This window comes from Electrona antarctica (assembly GCF_951216825.1).
Source record: "Electrona antarctica genome assembly, chromosome: 16".
NCBI classification, from domain to species: Eukaryota; Metazoa; Chordata; class Actinopteri; order Myctophiformes; family Myctophidae; genus Electrona; species Electrona antarctica.
In genome coordinates, this window is record NC_136797.1 from 28,504,274 (window position 1) to 28,525,444 (window position 21,171).

At 43.4% G+C, this 21,171-nt stretch overlaps 1 protein-coding gene across 3 annotated transcripts; it reads left to right on the top strand.

The window, feature by feature from the left end:
• The first annotated feature begins 576 nt into the window (after positions 1–576).
• ythdc1 (YTH N6-methyladenosine RNA binding protein C1) lies at positions 577–17,872 on the top strand. 3 transcript variants are annotated; one of them, XM_079525046.1, is made up of 16 exons: positions 577–808; positions 3,442–3,543; positions 3,745–3,965; positions 4,405–4,774; positions 5,095–5,166; positions 5,276–5,376; positions 6,443–6,551; positions 6,697–6,814; positions 6,966–7,050; positions 7,632–7,888; positions 12,614–12,693; positions 13,987–14,023; positions 14,461–14,500; positions 14,751–14,813; positions 15,649–15,897; positions 16,520–17,872. In XM_079525046.1, the coding sequence occupies exons 1-16, from the start codon at positions 781–783 to the stop codon at positions 16,763–16,765; spliced, it is 2,178 nt and encodes a 725-aa protein (XP_079381172.1). In that variant the 5' UTR covers positions 577–780; the 3' UTR covers positions 16,766–17,872. The 3 variants fall into 3 exon arrangements, with proteins under 3 accessions (XP_079381172.1, XP_079381174.1, XP_079381173.1); XM_079525048.1 differs by having other exon boundaries at positions 15,649–15,891; XM_079525047.1 differs by having other exon boundaries at positions 4,408–4,774.
• The last annotated feature ends 3,299 nt before the right edge of the window (positions 17,873–21,171 follow it).

The window sequence follows — 21,171 nt, forward strand, 5'->3', positions numbered from 1 at the left end:
TGGTACCATAGGAGAGATAACAGACAAACATTGAAACATTGATCAAATTGTGTAGACTTCTTTTTTTTTAAACAATAATTTAACTCTTGCAAGTGTAAGATGAAACCAAATGGACCCTTTCATTTAACACTCAAGAGTTAAAGATCTAAAACTCTCCATCATTTAGATGGGGACCACCTGGAACCCCCCCCAAGGACCACTGGTGGTCCCCCGGACCACTGGTTGAAAACCACTGGTGTGTGTTTCTAAAGTAGGTTTTTTTTGCTATATAGAAGTGTATATTTGTATGTCTCTAAATGTTATGATGAATTGAACAAGGTGGATCCTCTTGTAAACAAGTGTAGTGCTTTATTTGGTCGTCCACTCACAGTTAACAGTTTTTTGTATTGAGTTGTGCTTGAAATGTACTGTAATTCTGCATACTGTTAATAAATACTTCAATCAATCAATCCACTGTAATCTCATGGGCTTGTTTTCCTAGACCTGGTTGCTTATTTCTTGCACAATCTGGCAAGTGGCAACACTGATCCTGGGGGTAAACTGCAGCAAGAAAAGAAAGGGGAGTGAACCTTTTTATACTCTATGGGAGTGAAGAGAAGAAGACGGAACTCCCATCGAGGACCAGGACAAAGAAGAACACATATCTGATCAATTATTTAAACCATAATATTAGGATCAAATCTAACAAATCAACAGAGGAGGTGAAGTCGGAAAAAACACGACAAGAGTAAGAAGAAAGGAGGCAGGATAGCAGGAGGAGAGAGGAGAGAACGACAGAACATGGCGGTGGACAGGCGAGACGAGAAAGGTAATGCTAAGTTATGCTAACGGCGGCTAGCATTGTCTTCTTAATGCTGGATCTATGATGATTGACCAATGATGATCTAATCACCGAGCTTAATGCTGCTAAAATTACTGTCTGTAGACTAGTGGGCATACCCGCTTCTGCTTCTAACAACATGATGCAACCCGGAATTTGTTTTATTATATTGTTTTATCTGTATCGTATCTGTAATCTGTTTAGTAGAGCATCTTCTTAACACAATGTAACTCAACTGGCACATCTGATTCTGCTGTGATTGGAGGTGATCTCTCTGTACTCTTCGTCTCTTCCATTGAAAGGTGGTTTCGGGTAGGACAGTGGTTCTCAACCTGTGGGTCGGGACCCTCAGTGGGCTCCCTACATTATTATTTTGTATTTTGTGTGTGGGGGGTGGGGGAGCGCTAAGGACTTCTTAGATCTTTAATACCACCAAAAGAAAGATTTAAAAAAAAGACCATTGCTGCAATCAACCAACCATTACCAACCAACCATTACCAACATCAACCAACTATACTGTAAAACTAAAAAGTGGTCAAACATTGGCCAATACAACTTGAATAATATAAGAAAGAGGTAGCTTCAACACCAGCCATTGACAGACCATACATCCAGAGAGAAATAGCCTCTATCTGAATCTGAAACAATGTTAAACTCACCAACATTACAGCTGTACGAAAAGCTTGTCCTCTTTCTATCTGCAAAGTGTTTGTTTAATAAAAATCACACCTGTGTGAAGTGATTGTCAATGGCATTTAATGTTTGTTGGGACAATGATGTAAAACTGGCCATTCATTATCAATGGCATTTAATGTTTGTTAGGACAAAGTTTGTGTTTACACGCACACTAAAAACTGGACATAGGAGGGGTACCGTAGACATCTTATGAGCTAGTTTCTGTCAAGAAATTCTGTGGAGGACAGGTGATTATTTTTTAAGTGGTGCAACCACTTCCTTAAGTGACTATGTGTGAGGCTGGCTGGGTGGGTGCGTCTGAGCACGAAAACAGCATGGTTGTTTTTTACCACCTGTGCGCAACCTAACACAATTTACAATTTAGGCATTTAGCAGACGCTCTTAATCCAGAGCGATTTACATTAAGCAAGAACAAAAAGCATGGGAATACATCACATATATAAACAGCATTTATCAAGAAACATGCGTAAGCTAAGAACGTAACTAGAACATATCTATATATAATGACAAGCTATACATATATATTATACTATGCTGTACTGTTATTGTGTCTACATGACACACACACACACACACACACAAACACACGCACATATTAACTGTATATATGGTGATTTAGTTTGTGCCAGTACAGTACAGTAGAGGGACCCTCACACAGTAACGTGGGGCGGCTCGCCGGAATCGGGCCGGCACCCTGGGTGCGTTCCTGTGGCCTGGAACCCCCCCCCCCCCCCCCGTGGACCCACCACTTACTTCACACAGGTGTGATGTTTCCAAGTGTTGGAGTGTGTAAGCGCTCGTTTTCATTGATTGATTGAGATCAGAAACTGCTGATCTACTCGATGTAAAAAGAATACATATTCCGCAATGTCATGGCATATTTACCCCTAAAACGTATACGTCGTTTACAATACAAGCTGCCAGAGATTAGTAGCCAGGGACAAATTTTCTCCTGCCGCGCTGTGAGCTCTTTCGCCGGGCAAGACTGCTGTGTTTGATCTGCTGGGGGACACACTGCATGTACGGTGTGTACTGTGTACACACACACATGCTCACATGCGCTTTCGGCAGAGAAATGTCTGTTTCGAGAAGAGAACCACATAAACACAGAAGTGAGTCGGTCTACGCAGCGGCAGAGTCTGTGGCCTGTTGGTGCGTTCACACTGGCAGGCGCAAAGACGTGTTGTGAGTTGATTTGGAGCAGCTACAACGTCATGTCGCTGGCTTCCATTGACAATGAATGGTAGACTGCATCTTTTACATTTGCCCGTGTGAACGCACCATGTCTCTAGACTCTCTACTCATCAGCAATGAAAAAGTGGGAAAGGTAAACCACGCCCCTAATACAAATCTATATGAAAAAACATAAATATTAATTAGATATGCCTACGTCACGTCGCAGAAATCTCAAGAGTAGCGCCAAATATTTCTTTTCTTTTCTGACCAGAAACCTGGAAATACACAAATGGCTACAGAATAATATATGGCTACAGAATATAAACGCTTCTAGAGAGAGATGAGATGTGCGAGGTAGTAATGGAAGATTTCACCTCCTGTTTTTGGGGGGGAAATGGAAGGCGGGGGCTTTTCAGAGTAAATTCTGCCCATCTGCTTGGCACTCTAGCACCTTTTTTTTTTTTTATTATGAAATTTTCCCCGGCAAAGTAAGTGTTAAGCAGTGTCATGTCATGTGACAGCCACAGTGGGCGCCCCTCACTTCACACAAGTGATTTATTTTTCTACTTTTAAAACATAATCGCCTGGGTCTCAGAGGCTAACAGGTCTCTAACTCAGAGTGCACAAACGGGTCTATTTCGTTTGAGAACCACTATATATATATATATATATATATATATATACATACAATCTATCACAGAGGAAAGGTCCCATGGTATTAAATATACTGCTGTACTTTTTGCTTTCAGAGGGGGAGCTGAATGTCCTCGAAGACATTCTGACAGAAGCTCCTGACCAAGATGACGAACTGTACAACCCAGAGAGCGAACACAATGTCACTGACAAGAAAGGTACAAAAATACTTATTACTAAATAATAAAATGTATAGTTATAAAGTTATACGAATACAGTCTTTAATTTCATTTAAAGTAACATTTAAAATACTAATTGAATATTCAATTATTTAATCCTTCTCTCTTTCTCCCTCCATTTTCCTTCCTCTGTCCCCCCTTTCTCTCCCTCCCTGCCATCTATTTATTTCTCCCTTGTAGTTTTAAAGAGGAAGTCAGATGGCCAACATTCTGACGGTCAGGAGCACAAGAGGGCCCGTCAATCCTCAGGCCACACCCCCCGGTCGCAGGCGGCCAATAAGAGGGCTCCGCTCCAGAAGAAGGGCTATTATTATGAAGACCGCAAGGGTCACGGGGGCAGGAGGAGGGGAGAGGAGCATCGGATTAAACCTCTCCTCCTCCCCTCTGACATAAAGACAGAGGTGAAGACCATAAACTAACTAGTATTAACTATTAATGGTAGCACTACTTCTCCTGGTAATACTACTGGTACAGGGCGTTGTCAGCAAATGGTAATCTTTTTTTGTGTACCAACTCAATGGCCTTGGAGTTAGAGTGTCCACCCTGAGATTGGGAGGTCGGGGTTCAATCCCCGGTCGGGTCATACCGGCATATAAAATAAAGACTATAAAATAAGAAAAAATGGGTCCCTCCCTGCTTGGCATTTATTAGCATCAAGGGTTGGATTGGGGGTTAGTCCCTGCAACATACTAGCGCCATGTCCCGGGGGTGTACTTTTACATCAAGCTGCCTCGCATTACAGGAACAGGAGATATAAATAAATGCGAGACATTTTTTAAATGAATACTAGTATTGATGATAATTATTAAAATTGCAGCAATTTTATGATCTTTTCCCCAGAAGGTTCGCCGGCCGAGTGCTGACGAGCGCCGCCCGAGTCCAGCCATGAAGCAAGAGGACAACCAGTCGGACGAGGCTGCAGAGGACGAGGACGGGGCAGGCGCCGCCTCGGAGGAGGGCGAGTCGGAAGGCTCGGCCCGCTCCACCGACGGCGAGGAGGAGGACGAGGAGGAGGAGGATGAGGGAGAGGAGGAAGAGGAGGAGGAGGAGGAGGAAGGCGAGGAGGAGTATGAGATCGAGGAGGAGGAGGAGGGCCGAGGAGCGGGGGGCTACGACACGAGGAGCGAGGCCAGCGACTCGCGCTCTCGCTCTGGCAGCTTCTCCGACGGGGACTCTGTGAGGACGGATCAGTCCGACTCTGACGGCTCAGGTACTACCGGTAGTGATAGATTTCTTTTTTTGTTATTGGGCATTTGAAAATGGCAGATCATTGTGAGGCTATTTTCAAAATATATTTTTTATACATTTTGAACTTTGAAATTCTGTACACATTCTGCACAATGAGTACTTTTACTTTTGGTACTATATTTTGATACCAATAGTTTTGTACTAGTAAAAGTCTTGAGTCCACTTTTACTTAAGTAAATGTGAGCAGTTTTTCCACCACTGGTAGTGTTAGTACTTGATTTAGTTCCACAACTACTTGCACCAGGCAGCACGACTAAAGTTTGTTCTTTGTGTAACTTTCAGGCTCCGAGAAGAAGCGGGAGAAGCTGTCATCGTCTGTGCGTGCCGTGCGTGCTGTGCGCAAGGTCATGGAGAGTAAGTGTTCTAAAGTCACAGTTCATATGCGGTCCATATTCTCATTGCTGCATCAAGTACACACTTGTGTTTGTTTACAAGTGTGTACTTGTTCCTCTCCCCTTTGCAGACCAGAGTCAGACCAGCAAACTGAAGTACATCCTGAGAGAAGCTCGATTCTTCCTCATCAAGAGCAACAACCATGAAAATGTATCGCTAGCCAAAGCAAAGGTTGGTGGCACTACTAGCAGAGTTGTACCGACACCAGTATCGGAAAAGCTGCCGATACTGCTTAAAATGCTGGTATCTGTATCGGCGAGTATGCCTTCAAAAACCACGTAATTTATCACATGATGATATTTAATTTAGTCATTTTTTTTATTGCTTCAGTTCATGTTGCACAACTGTTTATATACTCTTACTGTACTATTTTACATTATAAATTTACTAAATTGTAGCTGCACATTATTAATGGAATTTTGATGTATTCCTAGATCAGTGGTTCTCAAACCTTTACATTTCAAGGACCCCCATACCCCTTACATACAGACCTGTAAGGGTGCATTTAGAACCCCCTCGAGGAACTCAGATGGTACCTGGACCCCACTTTGAGAACCACGGTCCTAGATTTAAATTATACACTGTATCGGATCGGTACTCTGCATCGACCCATATGCATTTCATGGGAATCGGTATCAGGAAAGAAAGAATTGTATTGGTACATCTCTAACTAACTACTAGTTATCTCTGAGATAAATGGGACATTTCCTTTCCCTTATATTCCTTTGATATATGGTTCTCAAAGTGGGACCTGGGACCCCCCAGTTTTATTAGACCTCTGCTGTCAGGCAGAAACTCAAATGTAAAATTTTCAGGAAATAGAAAAGGGAATAGTTTACTGGAAATTAAGAATTATATTTTTAAAACAACGCAATACCGCCTCTTCAAAGTTGGTTTTGTATTTTTTTGACTTTATATATTGTTAAGTACTTGCATGAGAGGGGGAGAGGTTGTGGGGTTAGCTGCTTTAACAGTTTGAGGGGCCAATGGAGTTAGGTGGTTTAGTCAGCACTTTTAATACATTTAATTGGTTCCAATTAAATTTATTAATTTTTATAACCAACACACAGACGTAAAGCACTTGGGGAGGAAAAAAACCGAAAACCTGAAAAATGTTATGTGGTTTCTGCCGGAAAGCGACTATATTATACTCATTTGATTCCACTCTAGACAACTGTGTTTTCCATGTGGACAATCTTCTCCTCTTTTACAAACTCTTTTCCCCATCCCATCACAGGGCGTGTGGTCGACCCTCCCAATGAACGAGAACAAGCTGAACGCTGCATTTCGTGCGGCAAGGAGCGTCGTCCTTGTATTCTCCGTGCGGGAGAGCGGCAAGTTTCAAGGTACTGGTGTGTGTGTGTGTACATTTATTCGCCAAATCACAACATAGGTTACCTAATGGCACTTTTCATATTGAGCAGGCCACCGGGTACTAAATTGTTGATATTATTGCTGTTTTCTTACATTAATTGTAACGTTGTTTTCCAGGTATGGCCCGTCTGGCGTCGGAGTCACGCCACGGTGGATCTCCCATCCACTGGGTCCTGCCAGCCGGCATGAACGCCAAGATGCTCGGCGGAGTCTTCCGCATCAACTGGATATGCAGGTCAGTGGTTACTGGTTAGCTGTTGGTGTTTTCTAGTGTTTTCCAGCTTTTAGCCCTAAAACACACACTACTATATTGATATTCTGTATAGCATGGGTGGGGCTCCCTGCTTCATCACTCTCAGCTAAGCCTGTGCCACCATGCATTTCAGACGGGAGCTTCCATTCACTAAGACGGCTCATCTGTTCAACCCCTGGAACGAGAACAAACCGGTTAAGATTGGACGAGACGGACAGGTAAGATCCTCCCTTCACTCCTTCCCTTTCTCCTTCCTCCTTACCGTCAGTGTTGCCAACTTTTGCGAGAGAAATTAGCAACCAGGCCTATGAAAACAAGCATACAAGAAGCGACTAGGCTATGGCTAATGGTGGCCGACAAATACAATACCGGTACATTAATCTGAGTCCTTCACATGAAACTGTTTGAGAACCACTGGTTTTTACAACATTACACCGCAAGCCCAAAAGACATGTCATTTTATGCATGGTTGCATAAAATAAAAAAATAGCACATCTACAAGCTCACAACGTGTCACAGTGCGATGTGTTGTGTGAGCTTGTAGATCGGCTATTTTCAGCATGATGCAACCAAGTGTAAAATCAGCCATTACGACAGCATCAAAGCTTGCCAAAATACATTTTGTCGTTTTAGTTTTAATCGCACTAAAATCGCAGTCGACTAAAACTGGCCTAACAATGAAAACATTTCAGATTGCTAAAATATGTCAAACTATATATTTTATTCAGAAGACTGACTAAAATTAAATCAAAATTTTGCTGTAAAAATCAACACTACACTGGTGGTTTTCCCCTCCTAGGAGATCGAAGGAGAAGTCGGCTTCCAGCTGTGCACCCTCTTCCCCACCGACGACAGCGTGGACCTTCATCAGCTCATGCACCGCATCCATCGCCACAAGCACCACCAGCAGCGCCACAATCCGGCCACCAACGCCGCCGTCGCCTCCGCCATCGCTCCGGGGGACGCCCCGCCCCCCCATCACCACCATCACCATCGCGGAGGGCGCCCACCTCCTCACCGTGGCACCGGTCCCGCCCCCCACGGTGACCCGGGAAGGTTAGCAGCGATCCTAAGATCCTATTGGACACCTAGGACCCTCCCTCTGTTTTCGAGGGGTTGCTGGCGGATAACCCCCAACCCCCCTCCAACCGCTGTTTTCGATCGGAGCCGCAGGACAACTTGGACTCCCCCCTTTAGCGTTCTGGGATTCCGAGTTGCCTCGGACACCCAGTGTTTCCAGGTTTTGAAAAGGCCCAGGTTTGAATGTGGTTCGAAGTCCATCCAGACCTAAGTAGGTTTGATCGAGGATATCGATGGTTCAGGTCTAACGCTTGGCTTCTGTTGAGTTACAAGTTATTGTGGACCCTCAAAAGTAGCAGCTGAAATGCTGAGTTCATTGGTTTAAACCCCCCAATTCAAGCCTTGTTTCTGCATTTCTAAGGTAATCCAAACCCACTGAATTTAGCCACGGTTTGGTTTAGAGTCCATGCTAGACCTCTAAACAGTGACTTGAAGGACATGAGTCAGGCGGAGACGATAGAGGTTCAAATAGTTTTGTGTCTAAGCTTACTGAGTCAACTCGGGGGGGACCAGAGTCAATGGAGAAAAAAAAAACTACTTTTCGTTGACCGACAACCTTTTTTTCAGGTAAGTTTGGTGACGTTCAAACGACTCCTAGAAACTAATCCTAGAAAGAGAATATCAAACCTTTTAAGTTGCTAAAGCTAGCTCCCTGTCGTGTTCTTGAGCTACCGGGAAGGGGAGGCTAGGCTAACCACAGTTAGGCTAGGCCTCCAAGCACTGCTCAGCGTCACTACCCCTAAAGAAAACGGTGAACTTATGGGTGGAAGGAGGCAATTCTTTTAGGTGGCAGGAAAGTTGTTTTCCGCACACAGGGGGAAGCTAAGAGTTGTGTCCTGTACCTGCTAGGAGGTTAGCTAGAATACCTTTCCATTGCACCACTTTTCTTTCTCCCTCTCTTCTCCCCTATTCTCTCGCTCTTCCTCCTTTCCTTACCTCTTTATTCTCCTCTCTTCTCTCCTATACTCCCCTCTCTTGTGCTCTTATCCCCTCTTCTTTACTTCCTTCCCTACCCTTACTTCCTCTTCTCTTCCTCTTTCATAACCGTTCTTTGCCTGAGTTCTTTATCTTTCCAGGAGTTTCCCACGGAGGCGTTCGGTCGCTAGCTGATTGGACGGTGGTTGTGAGGACGTTGACCGACTATTATCCCATTTTCCCAAATAAGAAAATTATTGAATAAATTAGAGACAGAAGGAGAGATGGTGGGGGAGGGAGGGGTCTTTCAGCTCTTAAGCCCCTCCTCATTCCTCCTCCAAGCTCCTCCCCTCCTTTCAGTTCCACTGGCAAGTGAACGGGCCTTCCGGTTGGCCTGGTTTTGGACTACAGACTTTGGTTTATCAGGGACCCTTGAGAGAACGAAAGGAAGGAAGGGGCGTGGCTTGCAAAAATGAACTTGTTAACGCGGGGCGGAGAGATGTTTTGAGGTGGGCTGTGTTTTGGGCCTAGTGAGCCAATCAGAATGTGGGATTTGAGGACTTGTTGAAAATCCCAGATCTGCGATACCGCTTCCCGGTCCCAAGAACTGAGAAATAAGGGTTGAACTGTTGGCGGGAGAGTTGCCTTATAGGAGATGAAAAATTTCGCAGGGTTTAACGTGCTTTAGGTGTGTAAGTGCTTAAGTTGCCAGTTAAAGTCTTTGATGACGTGTTGAACCCAACCCATCCACCCCACCCTGTTTGAACAGTTGCATTGTGGGAAGTTAAAATATTGGGAGGGATGTGTAAATCTCAAAAACACGACAAAAGGAATGTCATAAGGTTTTTTGCATACAAACTGAAATTGAAACGGAAAAGAGAATACGTAAAGGACTGGGGGATAAAAAAAGAGTTTGTGCAGGATTCATAAAAAAAAAAAAAGACTGAGGGGGTACGAAACAAGGGGGGAAATGAAAGGAAAAAGGTTGACCTGTCATGTTCAAGGGTCGCTCCACTTTGGACTGGAGAGGGGGGCTGTTTCCCGTCTCACAAACTGAGGGATTTCTCTCTCTCTCTCTCTCTCTCTCTCTCTCCAAAAAGAAGGGATGGAGGGGGGGAGAGAGGGAGTCCTCCCCCCACCCCAAACACCCACCCACTGTCTAGCGACGAGCAAGGAACTGTGGGTAGCTTTTATCCACTTCCTGTTTTTCCATGAACTGAGAAATGCCCCCCTCCCCTTTCTGTCTGAAATGAAAGGGAAGGAAGGGGGAGAGAGAGAGGGAGAGCTCTACTGCCACAAATGGACTGAGGTGCCCCAGCCCCCCTGTCTGGTTTTTGCCATTTATTCCTCTTCTGTTTTATCATTTTCCTTTTTTTTTTATTTGATGGACAGTTGGCATCTCTGCTGTTGGCCCCTCCCCCTTTTCCTAAGCTCCCCTCAAAAAGCCACAGCAGTTGTAAAACCGGGTTGACAGACGGAAAAAGGGGGAGAGATTTGCTTAAAATGGACTTAAGGTGGTGATGATGTCACATTATGAACTGTTTCCTGTTTTTCTTAACGCAAAAAGTTGCAACGGGAAATGCGGTATGTTGTCACTTTTCAAAAGATTGTGTGTGTGTGAGAGAGAGAGAGTGTGTGTGTGTGTGTGTGAGTGAGTGCTGGGAAGTTGTTTTTTGAGGAGCGTGTGTGCACTGAAAAATGAGAACCTTTACAGAAAGTGTAAGGTTTTTGGATTTGATTTACATTTTGAAACCACAAGCAGATTATTTTTGAAAGACAAGCAAGATGGAAATATTTGAATTTTGGGGGAAAACTAATTTGCCATTCTCTAGATTAGAAAGTCTTATTTTGGAGAAAGGGAAAGATTAAAACTAAAATAGAATTGGGTTGGTGGGGGCAAAGATTAAACGTATACAGCTCCATCTCAATGAATTAGAATATTGTGTAAAAGTTCATTTTCTTCCGTAATATAATTCAAAAAGGGAAACTTTCATATATTCTCAATTCATTGTGCATAAAGTGAAGTATTCAAAACCTTTATTTTGTTTTAATCTTGATTATGGCGTACAGCTCATGCAAATAAAAAAAAAATCCTATCAAAATATTAGAATATTTTACGACGCCACTAAAAATCTGAAATGTCTACCATCTGAAAAGTATATTAATGTATGCAGTTAATACTTGGTCTGGGCTACATTTGAACAAATTATTTCATCAATGGGGCGTGGCATGGAGGTGATCAGCCTGTGGCACTGTTGAGGTGTTATGGAAGCCCAGGTTTGCTTTGATAACAGCCGTAAATTAATTTGTTCAGTCTTATGTCTCACAACTTCCTCTTGACAATACAACCTAGATTCTCTGGGGTTCACGTCAGGCCAGTTGGCTGGTCAGTTAAGCACAGTGATACCATGGTCGGTACACCAGTTACTAGTAGTTTTGGCACTGTGGGCAGGTGCCAAGTGCTGCTGGAAAAGGAAGATCATCAGCATCAACATAAAGCTTGTCATTGTACGAAGGCACACAGTGCTGTAAAATATAATAGATGGTTTTGTTGAGACTCTGGACATGACAAAACAGTGATTTAGGCCATGTTAAAACAGTGATTTAGGCCATGTTATCTGCTGATGATCCACTGACAGTGAAAACAATGGTTTCATCACAGCCATCTTTTTAGAGTACATTGTGCTTCAGTATGTTGACAAGCTTCATGGAGATGCTAATTTTCCTTTCCAGCTCGATTTGGCACCTGCCCACAGTGCCAAAACTGGTGTACTGACCATGATATTACTGTGCTTAACTGACCAGCCAACTGGCCTGACCTGCACCCCACAGAGAATCTAGGTTGTATTGTCAAGAGGAAGGTGTGAGACATGAGACTCAACAATACAAACGGTATTTACGGCTGTTATCAAAGCAAAACTGGGCTTCCATAACACCTCAACTGTGACAAAGGCTGATCACCTCCATGCCATGACCCATTGATGAAATAATTTGTTCAAAAGTAGCCCAGAATGGTTTTAAATACTTCACTTTATGCACAATGAATTGAGAATATGAAAGTTTCACTTATTTAATTATATTACGGAAGAAAATGAACTTTTACACAATATTCTAATTCATTGAGTTAAAGCTGTAGAAAGGCTTAAAGTTCACAATCCTGGGGACGGATTTCAGTCCTGAGGATTTCATAGGTGTCATTTAATGAGATCAGTGCAGATTTGCAAAAAATCATTTTCAGTCTTGGGATTTATTTTGGCTTTAAGCCCTAAAGATTTCATTTGAAAAACAATATGAAGCAGACATTTTAATTACAGTATAGTTTTATTACCAAAACAAGGTTTAAAATGAAATGCTTTATTTGGGTGAGGAACAGGAAAAATCTCTTAGTGGGACGCACTCGGAAATAAAAGTCCATAATGGACTTTTATTTCTGAGTCCGAATGAGTTGAACACACCAGATTGGAGTTGTAGTGGTTGGCACAACCAAAAGAACAGGACATTTTAATCGGGGGTGGGGCATTTAGAAATGTCATGGAAACCACTGTATTTTACCATTTACTTAAGGTTTGAAGGTATTTTAAATAACTTTGAACTTCAACTTTTTGAAGTGGTCCGAATGTAAATGGTGAAATTTAACTTTTAACGATAGATATTAATCATACAATTGCAGGTCAAATGGTTGTGAATTATGTGCATACCATGCTTGTACTAGGTGTTTGTTTTATTTTTTTTGTCGGGAGTGGTGTTGTTTTTCTCGTTGTCTTACTTTCCCACCTGTTCACGTAGGCGTCGGCCAGAAGAGTACGACATTCATGGAAGGAAGCGGCCGCGTGTTGACTACACACCCGACTTCAACCCTAGACCAGGTACGGGAATACTACTTTGGACTAGGTCTATTGTAGCCTGGGCAAAATTCCTTTTCGTGTTTATGATCCGGTCAGGAGCGGATGATATCGTTGCGTCATGTTGTAGTCATTGTTTCATGTAGTCATCAGGCCAGAACCCTCTAAACCAGAACTTCCTTAACCTCAAACCGGAAGAATAATACCTTCCCAATAAAAGCACCACAAATGTTGGTGTCCAAAAAGAATGCGGAAGTAGACTGTTCTTCCGGGTGCTTCAAAACGCCACAGCAACTTCCATTGAAATGAATAGCGGGGGGCGGGGCTGTCCGCACTCTATCCTTTATAACTATGGACTCGCACTACGATCAAGGCTTTTATTGGGAACTTGGGAAGGTATTCTTCCTGTTTGATGGAAAGGAAGTTCAGGTTCCGGCCTGTTGACTATAAAACAATGACTACAACATGACGTAACATCCGCTCCCGACCGGATCACACAGCAATTTAATAACACAGACCAGGCTTTCCTTCAAGGTGGAAAGCCTGCTGACGAGAGGTTAGGTCTAGTGTGGTACTAGTACAGTTCTCAACCTTTCAGGCCACGGCCCCATCCTCACAAACACTTGGATTTGTGGGAATTGGGGTATTACATTTAGTTTGACTCTGTTCCACAAATAAATATTGTGGAAATAGCCCTGTAGCCTCTGCAAGCTTGTAACACTTCGCAATGTGAGTCGTTGTGAGCTTGTAGATCCAGCTATTTTCACAATTAGTGCCTCTTTCTTACATTGTTGTTTGGCCAATGTTTCACCAGTTTTTATAGTATGGTTTGATTACTTTTTATGCAGTGATTTAATTAATTTTTTGTTTAGCTATTTAAATGGTCTTGAAAGTCCTTAATTTTTTTTTTTTAACTTTCTTTACTTGGCACTGACTGGTTTAGTTAAACACTGTTATTCCTTTTTTAATATACTTGCTGTTTAATGTATGTTTTATTAGTCAATTTACTCAGGCCATTTTAATGTAATTTTTTACTTGACAGAAGTGGCTGACAGTTTGGAGATGGTGTTTTGAAAAACAAACGTTGATCTGTGTCTAAAATGTATTCCAGTTTGCTATGTCGCTAAATGAGTGTTATACTCTGACTGGTTGCTATGCATATATGCCAGGGTAGATCATCATACCCCACCGATCTCAGAACCTTTAACCCCTCAACAGTTCGCAGGTCTGGACTTAGATTTATATACTGAAATTGTGGACTGGTTTGCACACAGAGTTTCACATTCTCCCCCCCCCCCCCCCCCCCCCCCCCTCCAGGTTTCATCCAGGACCCACGCAACCCACCGGTAGACAGGTAAACAAGCCTTCCACTTAGTATTTAACATTAACCTTGAGTTCACCACTAGCCTTTAACATTCAGCACAAAAGGTTAACCTCCAGTTATTGTTGGGAAAAAAAACATCTATTTTTTTTGGCCTTTACTGATGGTAAACAACAGTAGACTGACCTGTCAGTCAGTCTACTGTTCACTATCAGTAAAGGTCGTCGGGATCGGGAGTCCAACCCGTGACACGCTGTCAGGCTAGGTGCCCACACCGCTACAATAGCCGCCCGGGCCATCTCTTCATCTGTTTAGGAAGAAAAGATCTCTATCTTTTAGGAAGAAAACGTCTCTTATGGGTTTAGGAAGAAAACGTCTCTTATGGGTTTAGGAAGAAAACATCTTATCTTTTTAGGAAGAAAACATCTATCTGTTTAGGAAGAAAACATCTCTTATCTTTTTCCTTTCAGGAGATTCTCGGGTGTCCGACGTGACGTCTTCCTGAACGGCGTGAGTACCAACGTTCTAGCTTCAGAATCCATTAAGACCTGAGGCCGATTCTACAAATGCTACAATTTTTTTTCCCATGTTCAAAATGTACACGCTCGCAGCATAATATAAAATCTAAAATGATGCACATACTTTCCCGGTTGAACGTATGCATTTTTCTTTTGCAGTTTCACATTTTACATCATGCCATGTTAAGTGATCTATATTGGCAATGTCATGGAAATTGACATTTGGTTTGTGTTGCTTTCAGTCGTACGACTACATGAGAGACTTCCATCACAACATGGGCCCACCTCCGCCTTGGCAAGGAATGGTAGGCCTGCTCGCACTAACACACTGTACTCTCCCTAAAACCTCCACCGTGGCAAGGAATGGCAGGCCTGCTCGCAGTAAAGGTCCCTGCACACGGAGCGCGTTTTTCAGATTTTTAGCTGCGTTTCTCCATCGGTTTTCCGATGGAGAAACGCAGTATTATTACTACTGTTGTTACTACTTTTGCTACTACTAATAGTTTTACTACGATACACCACATGCAAACGCACCACAGGTTATCCTCCATCTCTCGCTCGCTCCAGTTAGTGTTGATTTCGTTGACTAAAACAATGATGAAAAATGTTCGCCGACTACCATTTTACACTGAGGAAAACGAAATAAGAACTATGCCATGATGACTAAATTTATGACTAAATATACTATTCAACATATAAAAACTAGACTATTAGGAAGGTACTAGTGGTCAAGAGATCCAGTATAAGTAAGACGCAAGTCATTTTACTTTTGGTTTTATGCTGAGAATAGCAGATCTACAATGGCAACAATGCATCGCGCTGCGACACATTGTGGGCTTGTAGATCGGCTATTTTCAGCAAGCATAAAATCAGTCATTACGATGGCATCAAGGCCTGCCCAAATACATTTTAGTCGACTAAATCAACTGTAGATTTAGTCGACTAAAATCTTATGATACATAGTCAACTAAAACTAGACTAACGCTACAACTGGTGACTAAAACTAAATTAAAAACTATTCAAGAGACTAAATGATGTCTGTGCGGTGCGCACATACATCAGTCTAGCTTGCTATGCATAGCAGCTGGTAAAAATCTAAATGTCAAAATCAACACTGGCTCTCTCTCTCCATCTGTCCAGGCTCCTTATTCGGCGGTCGAGCCCCAAGCTCCACCCCCCCACCACCACCACCACCCCCACCACTCCTCCCAGTACTACCACCACCACCAGTCGGCCGTGGCCTCTTCCTCCTCCTCGGCCCCGCCCCCCCACCACCACCACCCCTATCCCCCCCAGGGTGCGGGGGGGCCCCTGGGGGCCCACCACCAGGCTTACCGGGAAAACAAGCGCTCCTCCGGCCCGAGGACCCTGTCCTCCAGCCTGGTGAGTGTGAGTGTTTTCTTTTTATTGATTTAATAGTTTATAAATGTAAAAAACAGTCAAACATAGTCCTTGTTTCCATTTAGGCCCTATGCAATCAATTCATAGACATGACAAAATCAATGTGGTTAAATGTGCATGGTGGTGCAGTCGGTAGCACTGTCGCCTCACAGCTTAAAGGTCCTGGGTTCGATTCCCGCTGGGGGTGTATTCTCTCCTCCGCGTCATCAGTGCCCATACCCTGGGTGGGGTTGGCAAAAGGGCCTTTCTGTGTGGAGTTTGCATGTTCATCCCGGTACCCTCACAAAATAACATACAGTAAAACTGCCTCCCACTGGCCAGCCGGGGCGCCTGATGGAGGGGAAAGGAACTGTTTGGAATAACGTGTTCCTTCCAAGCGCTACGTCCAACTGGGGAAACTCCTCCCTGTCAGGTGCAAAGAAGCGGCTTGGACTCCTCATGCATCGAAGGAAGCATGAGGTTAGTCCGTTGCTCTCCCCAGGTTGACAGAGGGAGTGTAGAGCCCAGGATTACATTAGATAATTGACGCTGGGTGAAAAAATGGGTTGCAAAATCGTGGGATAAAAATAAAAGTGCTGTCAAAATCAACGCTGGTTCTGTCCTTTTGCAGCACGACTACGACATGCGAGTGGACGACTTCCTGCGGCGCACGCAGGCGGTGGTGACGGACAGCCGCAGGTCCCGCCCCCGCGAGAGGGACCGCCCCCGCGAGAGGGAAGGCGGAGCCTCCTCCCGCGATGGCGGTGGGAGGCGCGACCGCGAGCGGGAGAGGGAGAGAAGGAGCGACCGCAGCGACAGAGAGCGAGAGAGGGTCAGGGAGCGAGGAGACAAGGAGAGAGGGAGGTACCGGAGGTAGGCGGGGAGAGTAGGGAAGGAAAATGGAAGACGGGCGAGCTAGCCCATCAAGACCTGAGACCACATTCTACAAAATGTCTTCTAAATCAGTTTTCTGAAAAACCTTATGTTTCTGTGTCAGTGGTTCTCAAAGTACCCTATTGGCCTGAATATAAGACTATGTTTTTTCCAATGGAAATATCCTAAAAAACGGGGTTGTATTATATATGATGTATGAAAAAGGGGGGTCGTCTTATAATCAGTTGTCGTATATTCGGGGCAATACGGTATTTCATGTCAAGGACCCCAGAAATTATATGTAATTGGCCGCCGACCCCCATCTGAAAATATGTTGTGTGTCGTCGTCCCCCAAATCCTCCCCCCCCCCCCCCAGAAGCACGTTTTGCGCGCGTTTTCAATTGTTTTTTTTTTAGAACTGCTTTTTTCAATAGCTAAAAGGAGTCACAGATGTGTCCTCGGGTCTAAATGGGCTGGGGAAGGAGGCATCTTTCTCGTTCAGAACTGAACACACCTCAGAAGAATTCCGTTTTTCCAGGAAAGCGGATTGGGCCGGAGTCAATTCTGTTGGTTCCCTATCTGTCGTTTTTCTGTGTTTTTCACGTTCTTTTCGCCACAACTTCTTTTTATTTTATTTTTTTAAGCAAGCAAAGAAGGAAAATGTATGCAGTTCTTAATGTCTATATCCATACAAATAATGTCCATACTTTTAAAAATATGAATGGATCTGAGATCAAAAAGGACGAAGCAAGGTCTTTCGGTATGTTTGTGAATAGCATCGTTTCTGTTTACGTGTGACTTTTTCTGGCGATATTTTTCAACGTATGGACAAACTTGCTTGGACAAACTTTCCCTCTTCTCGTTAATGGCCAGTGTCATTTCTGTAAAAAATTACACCACAGGTTTTCTTCAGTCAACACTTTTAGTCGCATGTTTTCTTGTATTTGGTTCGTTCTTTTTTTGTTTACGATGGTTCTTAGCAAGTGGTTTAAAAACACAAATCAAGAGAAATGTAAAAAGTCAAGTTTTGTTTTGTCCATATATGCTTGAATGTTGACATGAATAAAGTTTTTTTTTTTGTATGGAAAAAAATAGTCTGTGGTGGTTCATGGTTGGTTGCAATTTGTAGTCGTTCTGATAAGAGACTACACACATGAATTGTAGGGCTTATAGTGTTTGTACCAGTAGTAATTGTCTATTCACAATAATACCAGTAATAAAGTATTAGAAATAACATTTCTGAAACTACACAGACGTCTTGCTCACACACACCACACTATCAATAAATGAATGATTCCTGTAACGTGCAGATGATGCTGCCATGGGAAGGTTTATACACTGAACCCATTATCAAGACAAGTGAATGCTCTTTCACAATACCATACACCTGATCATGAATGCAACAATTGAATTAAGTCAATGTCGGTATTGTTTTTCTTGATAGATTTTTGCCATGGACATACAAAATGAATAATATAACCAGAAACACAGAGCTATCCCTGGCTTAGGCTGTAGGTCACCTCCTGCCCCCAGGTTAGGCTACTTTCTGTAGGTCAAGCTCCTTTCAGTCCCCATACACACCTTAAAACTAAAGGTGACCTCTAGGGCCTTTTCTGTTGTTGCGACTCTGGAACTAGCCTCAGTACCCAGGCTTTTATTTTTGTACTCTGGAACAATCTTCCATCACAGGCAATTGACTTAAGTAAGCTTCAGTGACCAGGGAACTTTGTGCACGTCAGGCTCAGAATGACTCCTTGCGTTAAAATAGGGCCTCACAACAACGGTGGGTTATTGGGTCCTAATATATCTGCAAACAGAAATGATTGGCCCTTCACACTGAATAACAATAGTTATGGTTATCACCACTAATGATGCTTAAATGGAAAGGGGGGGGGGGAAACCTTACCGTTCTTGTTCCACTAGAAGGCGGCATTGCAACATGTATAGAGGAACCAGTTGCTTCTATAATCTCTGAGCTTTCAAAATCACAGCTTTCATAAATGGTTGTTGTCAAATGTCAGAACACGCCACAGGATCACACATCACATTCACAACCCTACTGATTTAGATTCTATTCTATATCAGCAGAGTTTGCTGGGGACCCCCCAAGGACCCCACTTTGTGAACCACTAATGTAAGCTTCAACAGGATAACTGTTTACCTGTTTACATATAGGCTATATATACCCAATATCTTCACTTTGACAGGATCATTTTCAGGGGCGTTCCAAGAGAACACATTCAACATTTGCATGTAATTGCTTTAAGTAGTCTACTTTGTACTATTGAATAACATACTGAATAACATATATTGTTATATGTTATACTATGAATATGTTATACTTCAATAACATATTGAATAACATACTGTAGTTGCATAATACACAATATATAGTATATACATATACACGTATACGTATATATGTTATACTTCAATAACATATTGAATAGCATGCTGTAGTTGCATAATACACAATATATAGTATATACGTATACAAACAATGTCAATCGCAATTTCTGTGAAGTTATATCCCCCAATTTGTGCAAAACAAATAGCTGAGTCATGGTTTGAGCAGGTCTGAGAGGCCGGCTAGAACCAGTTCACGGACAATGCACAATGTTTATCTCTATTTGAAATTAGGGAGTAATTTGCAACATTCAGGTATGAGGCCTGCAGTGGAGATTTATGGGGTGGGGGTGGGGGCAGTTTTTGTATGAGTCACAAGGTGAAACCACAACACTGCACTGTCACCTTCTATGTTCTAGCTGTTCTATTAAGGCACTTCGTCCATGGCGACCCTCACGATCGGGGCGGCAGCGGAATCTGAAGGTTCCATGCGGGTTTGATTCCCACTCCTCCTGGCAAAGTGTCCATGAGCAAGACACGTACTGAACCGTACTCAACTGGTCCCGATGAGCAGGTTGGCCCCTTGCATGGTTTCCTCCGCCAGCGGTGTGTGCCTGGGTGAATGTGAAGTGCATTCTAATGTAAAGCGCTTTGGAGAAAGGCACTGTATAAATGCAGAGTTTGCAGACAATTTACCATTGCTGGTTATATAGGAACCAAATGGACCCCCTTGTACCAGCCAGGTATGCAACTCTACAAATTGAACCAGTGTGTACTGTTACACTATAGATTGGGGTCCCCCTTCTGAACGCTTGCGAGTTGCGACCCGCAGGGCCCTGGTCTGACTCTCAGGGCCCAGGTCTGAACTGCAGGGCCCAGTTCTAGGAGCCTGGTAAACCATTCCGTTCACGTGAAATTTAATTCACATGTCCATGTTTCTTGTTCTGGCAGTTTCTTGTTCTGGCAGAACACACAACCGGGGTGGTTTACTACCAGGCTACAGGTTGAGCCCAGGGGTCATCGCCATGTTGGCTTGTGGTGGACATTTTTGTCAAAATTTAATTTTTGCCACGGACATACAAAATGAGCGGACAATAATATTACCAGAAACACATAAAGAGATAGCCCTGAATGACCATAACAAGTCTGTAACTCTGAGAGTGTACACTCTCAGTCAGAGTTAAGGGGGTCCTTGTAAATAAAATGTTTGAGAACCACTGGTGGACTCTACATATGCCATAGTGTGGTAGTAAATAGGTGACTCATACATACAGTATTCTGAAGAAAACCTGGAGATTGACATTCAGTAATTGGATCTTATGATCAAATATCAACATTCTAATGGTATGTAAAACAGAAAATGATTTTTTTCACGGACACATTTGTGACATCTGTCCATGTATGGACATAATGATGACCCCTGGTCTAGCACGCTGGTTTATGGGTGTATGGCGTTTCCTTGTACCTCCAATAACCCCAGGAAGGAAACCATGGGTTGGGGGAAAGAGTGAACCCATCCACGTGCATGCATGTCTGTTTGCTAACAGATCCATGGGGAATTAAACAATGTGTCCATAATAACCGATACTAATTTTATTTTTACCTTTAATCTACAGGATGTAAATGACAATTTTTTGCGAGTGAAGTTTCTGTCAATGAGAGAGAGATAAAGAAGGGGGGGGGGGTGTTGTGAGCTTGTAGATCAACTATTTTTGACAAAGACGTTTGGTGCCAAGGGGTGTGTGTGTGTGTGTGTGTGTGCGTGCGTGCGTGCGTGCGTGCGTGCGTGCGTGCGTGCGTGCGTGCGTGTGTGTGTCTCTAGTCTAAGGTAAAGGTCAGATTGGGCCAAACTGAAAGCCCACTGTGGCGATAGCCTTGATGGTGAAATTCCTGAGCCAGCCCTGCCCGGTAAAAAGCTACAAAATTTGCAACGTGTTCTCTCACATGGCTCTCTCACACGTTACGTGCCCATTCGTCACTGAAAGTCATCTTATAAGTACTGGAGGAGGACTTGTCTCACAAACAAGTCTTCCAGTATCTTGCCTTAACGTTTCAAGCGGAGGA

Excerpts from the sequence above, each read along its gene's own strand:
- ythdc1 (XM_079525046.1), top strand. The coding sequence starts at position 781 with ATGGCGGTGGACAGGCGAGACGAGAAAG. Across the intron at positions 4,775-5,094 it reads GTCCGACTCTGACGGCTCAG|GCTCCGAGAAGAAGCGGGAG; the intron begins GTACTACCGGTA and ends TGTAACTTTCAG. Across the intron at positions 15,898-16,519 it reads TGTCCTCCAGCCTGGTGAGT|CACGACTACGACATGCGAGT; the intron begins GTGAGTGTTTTC and ends GTCCTTTTGCAG.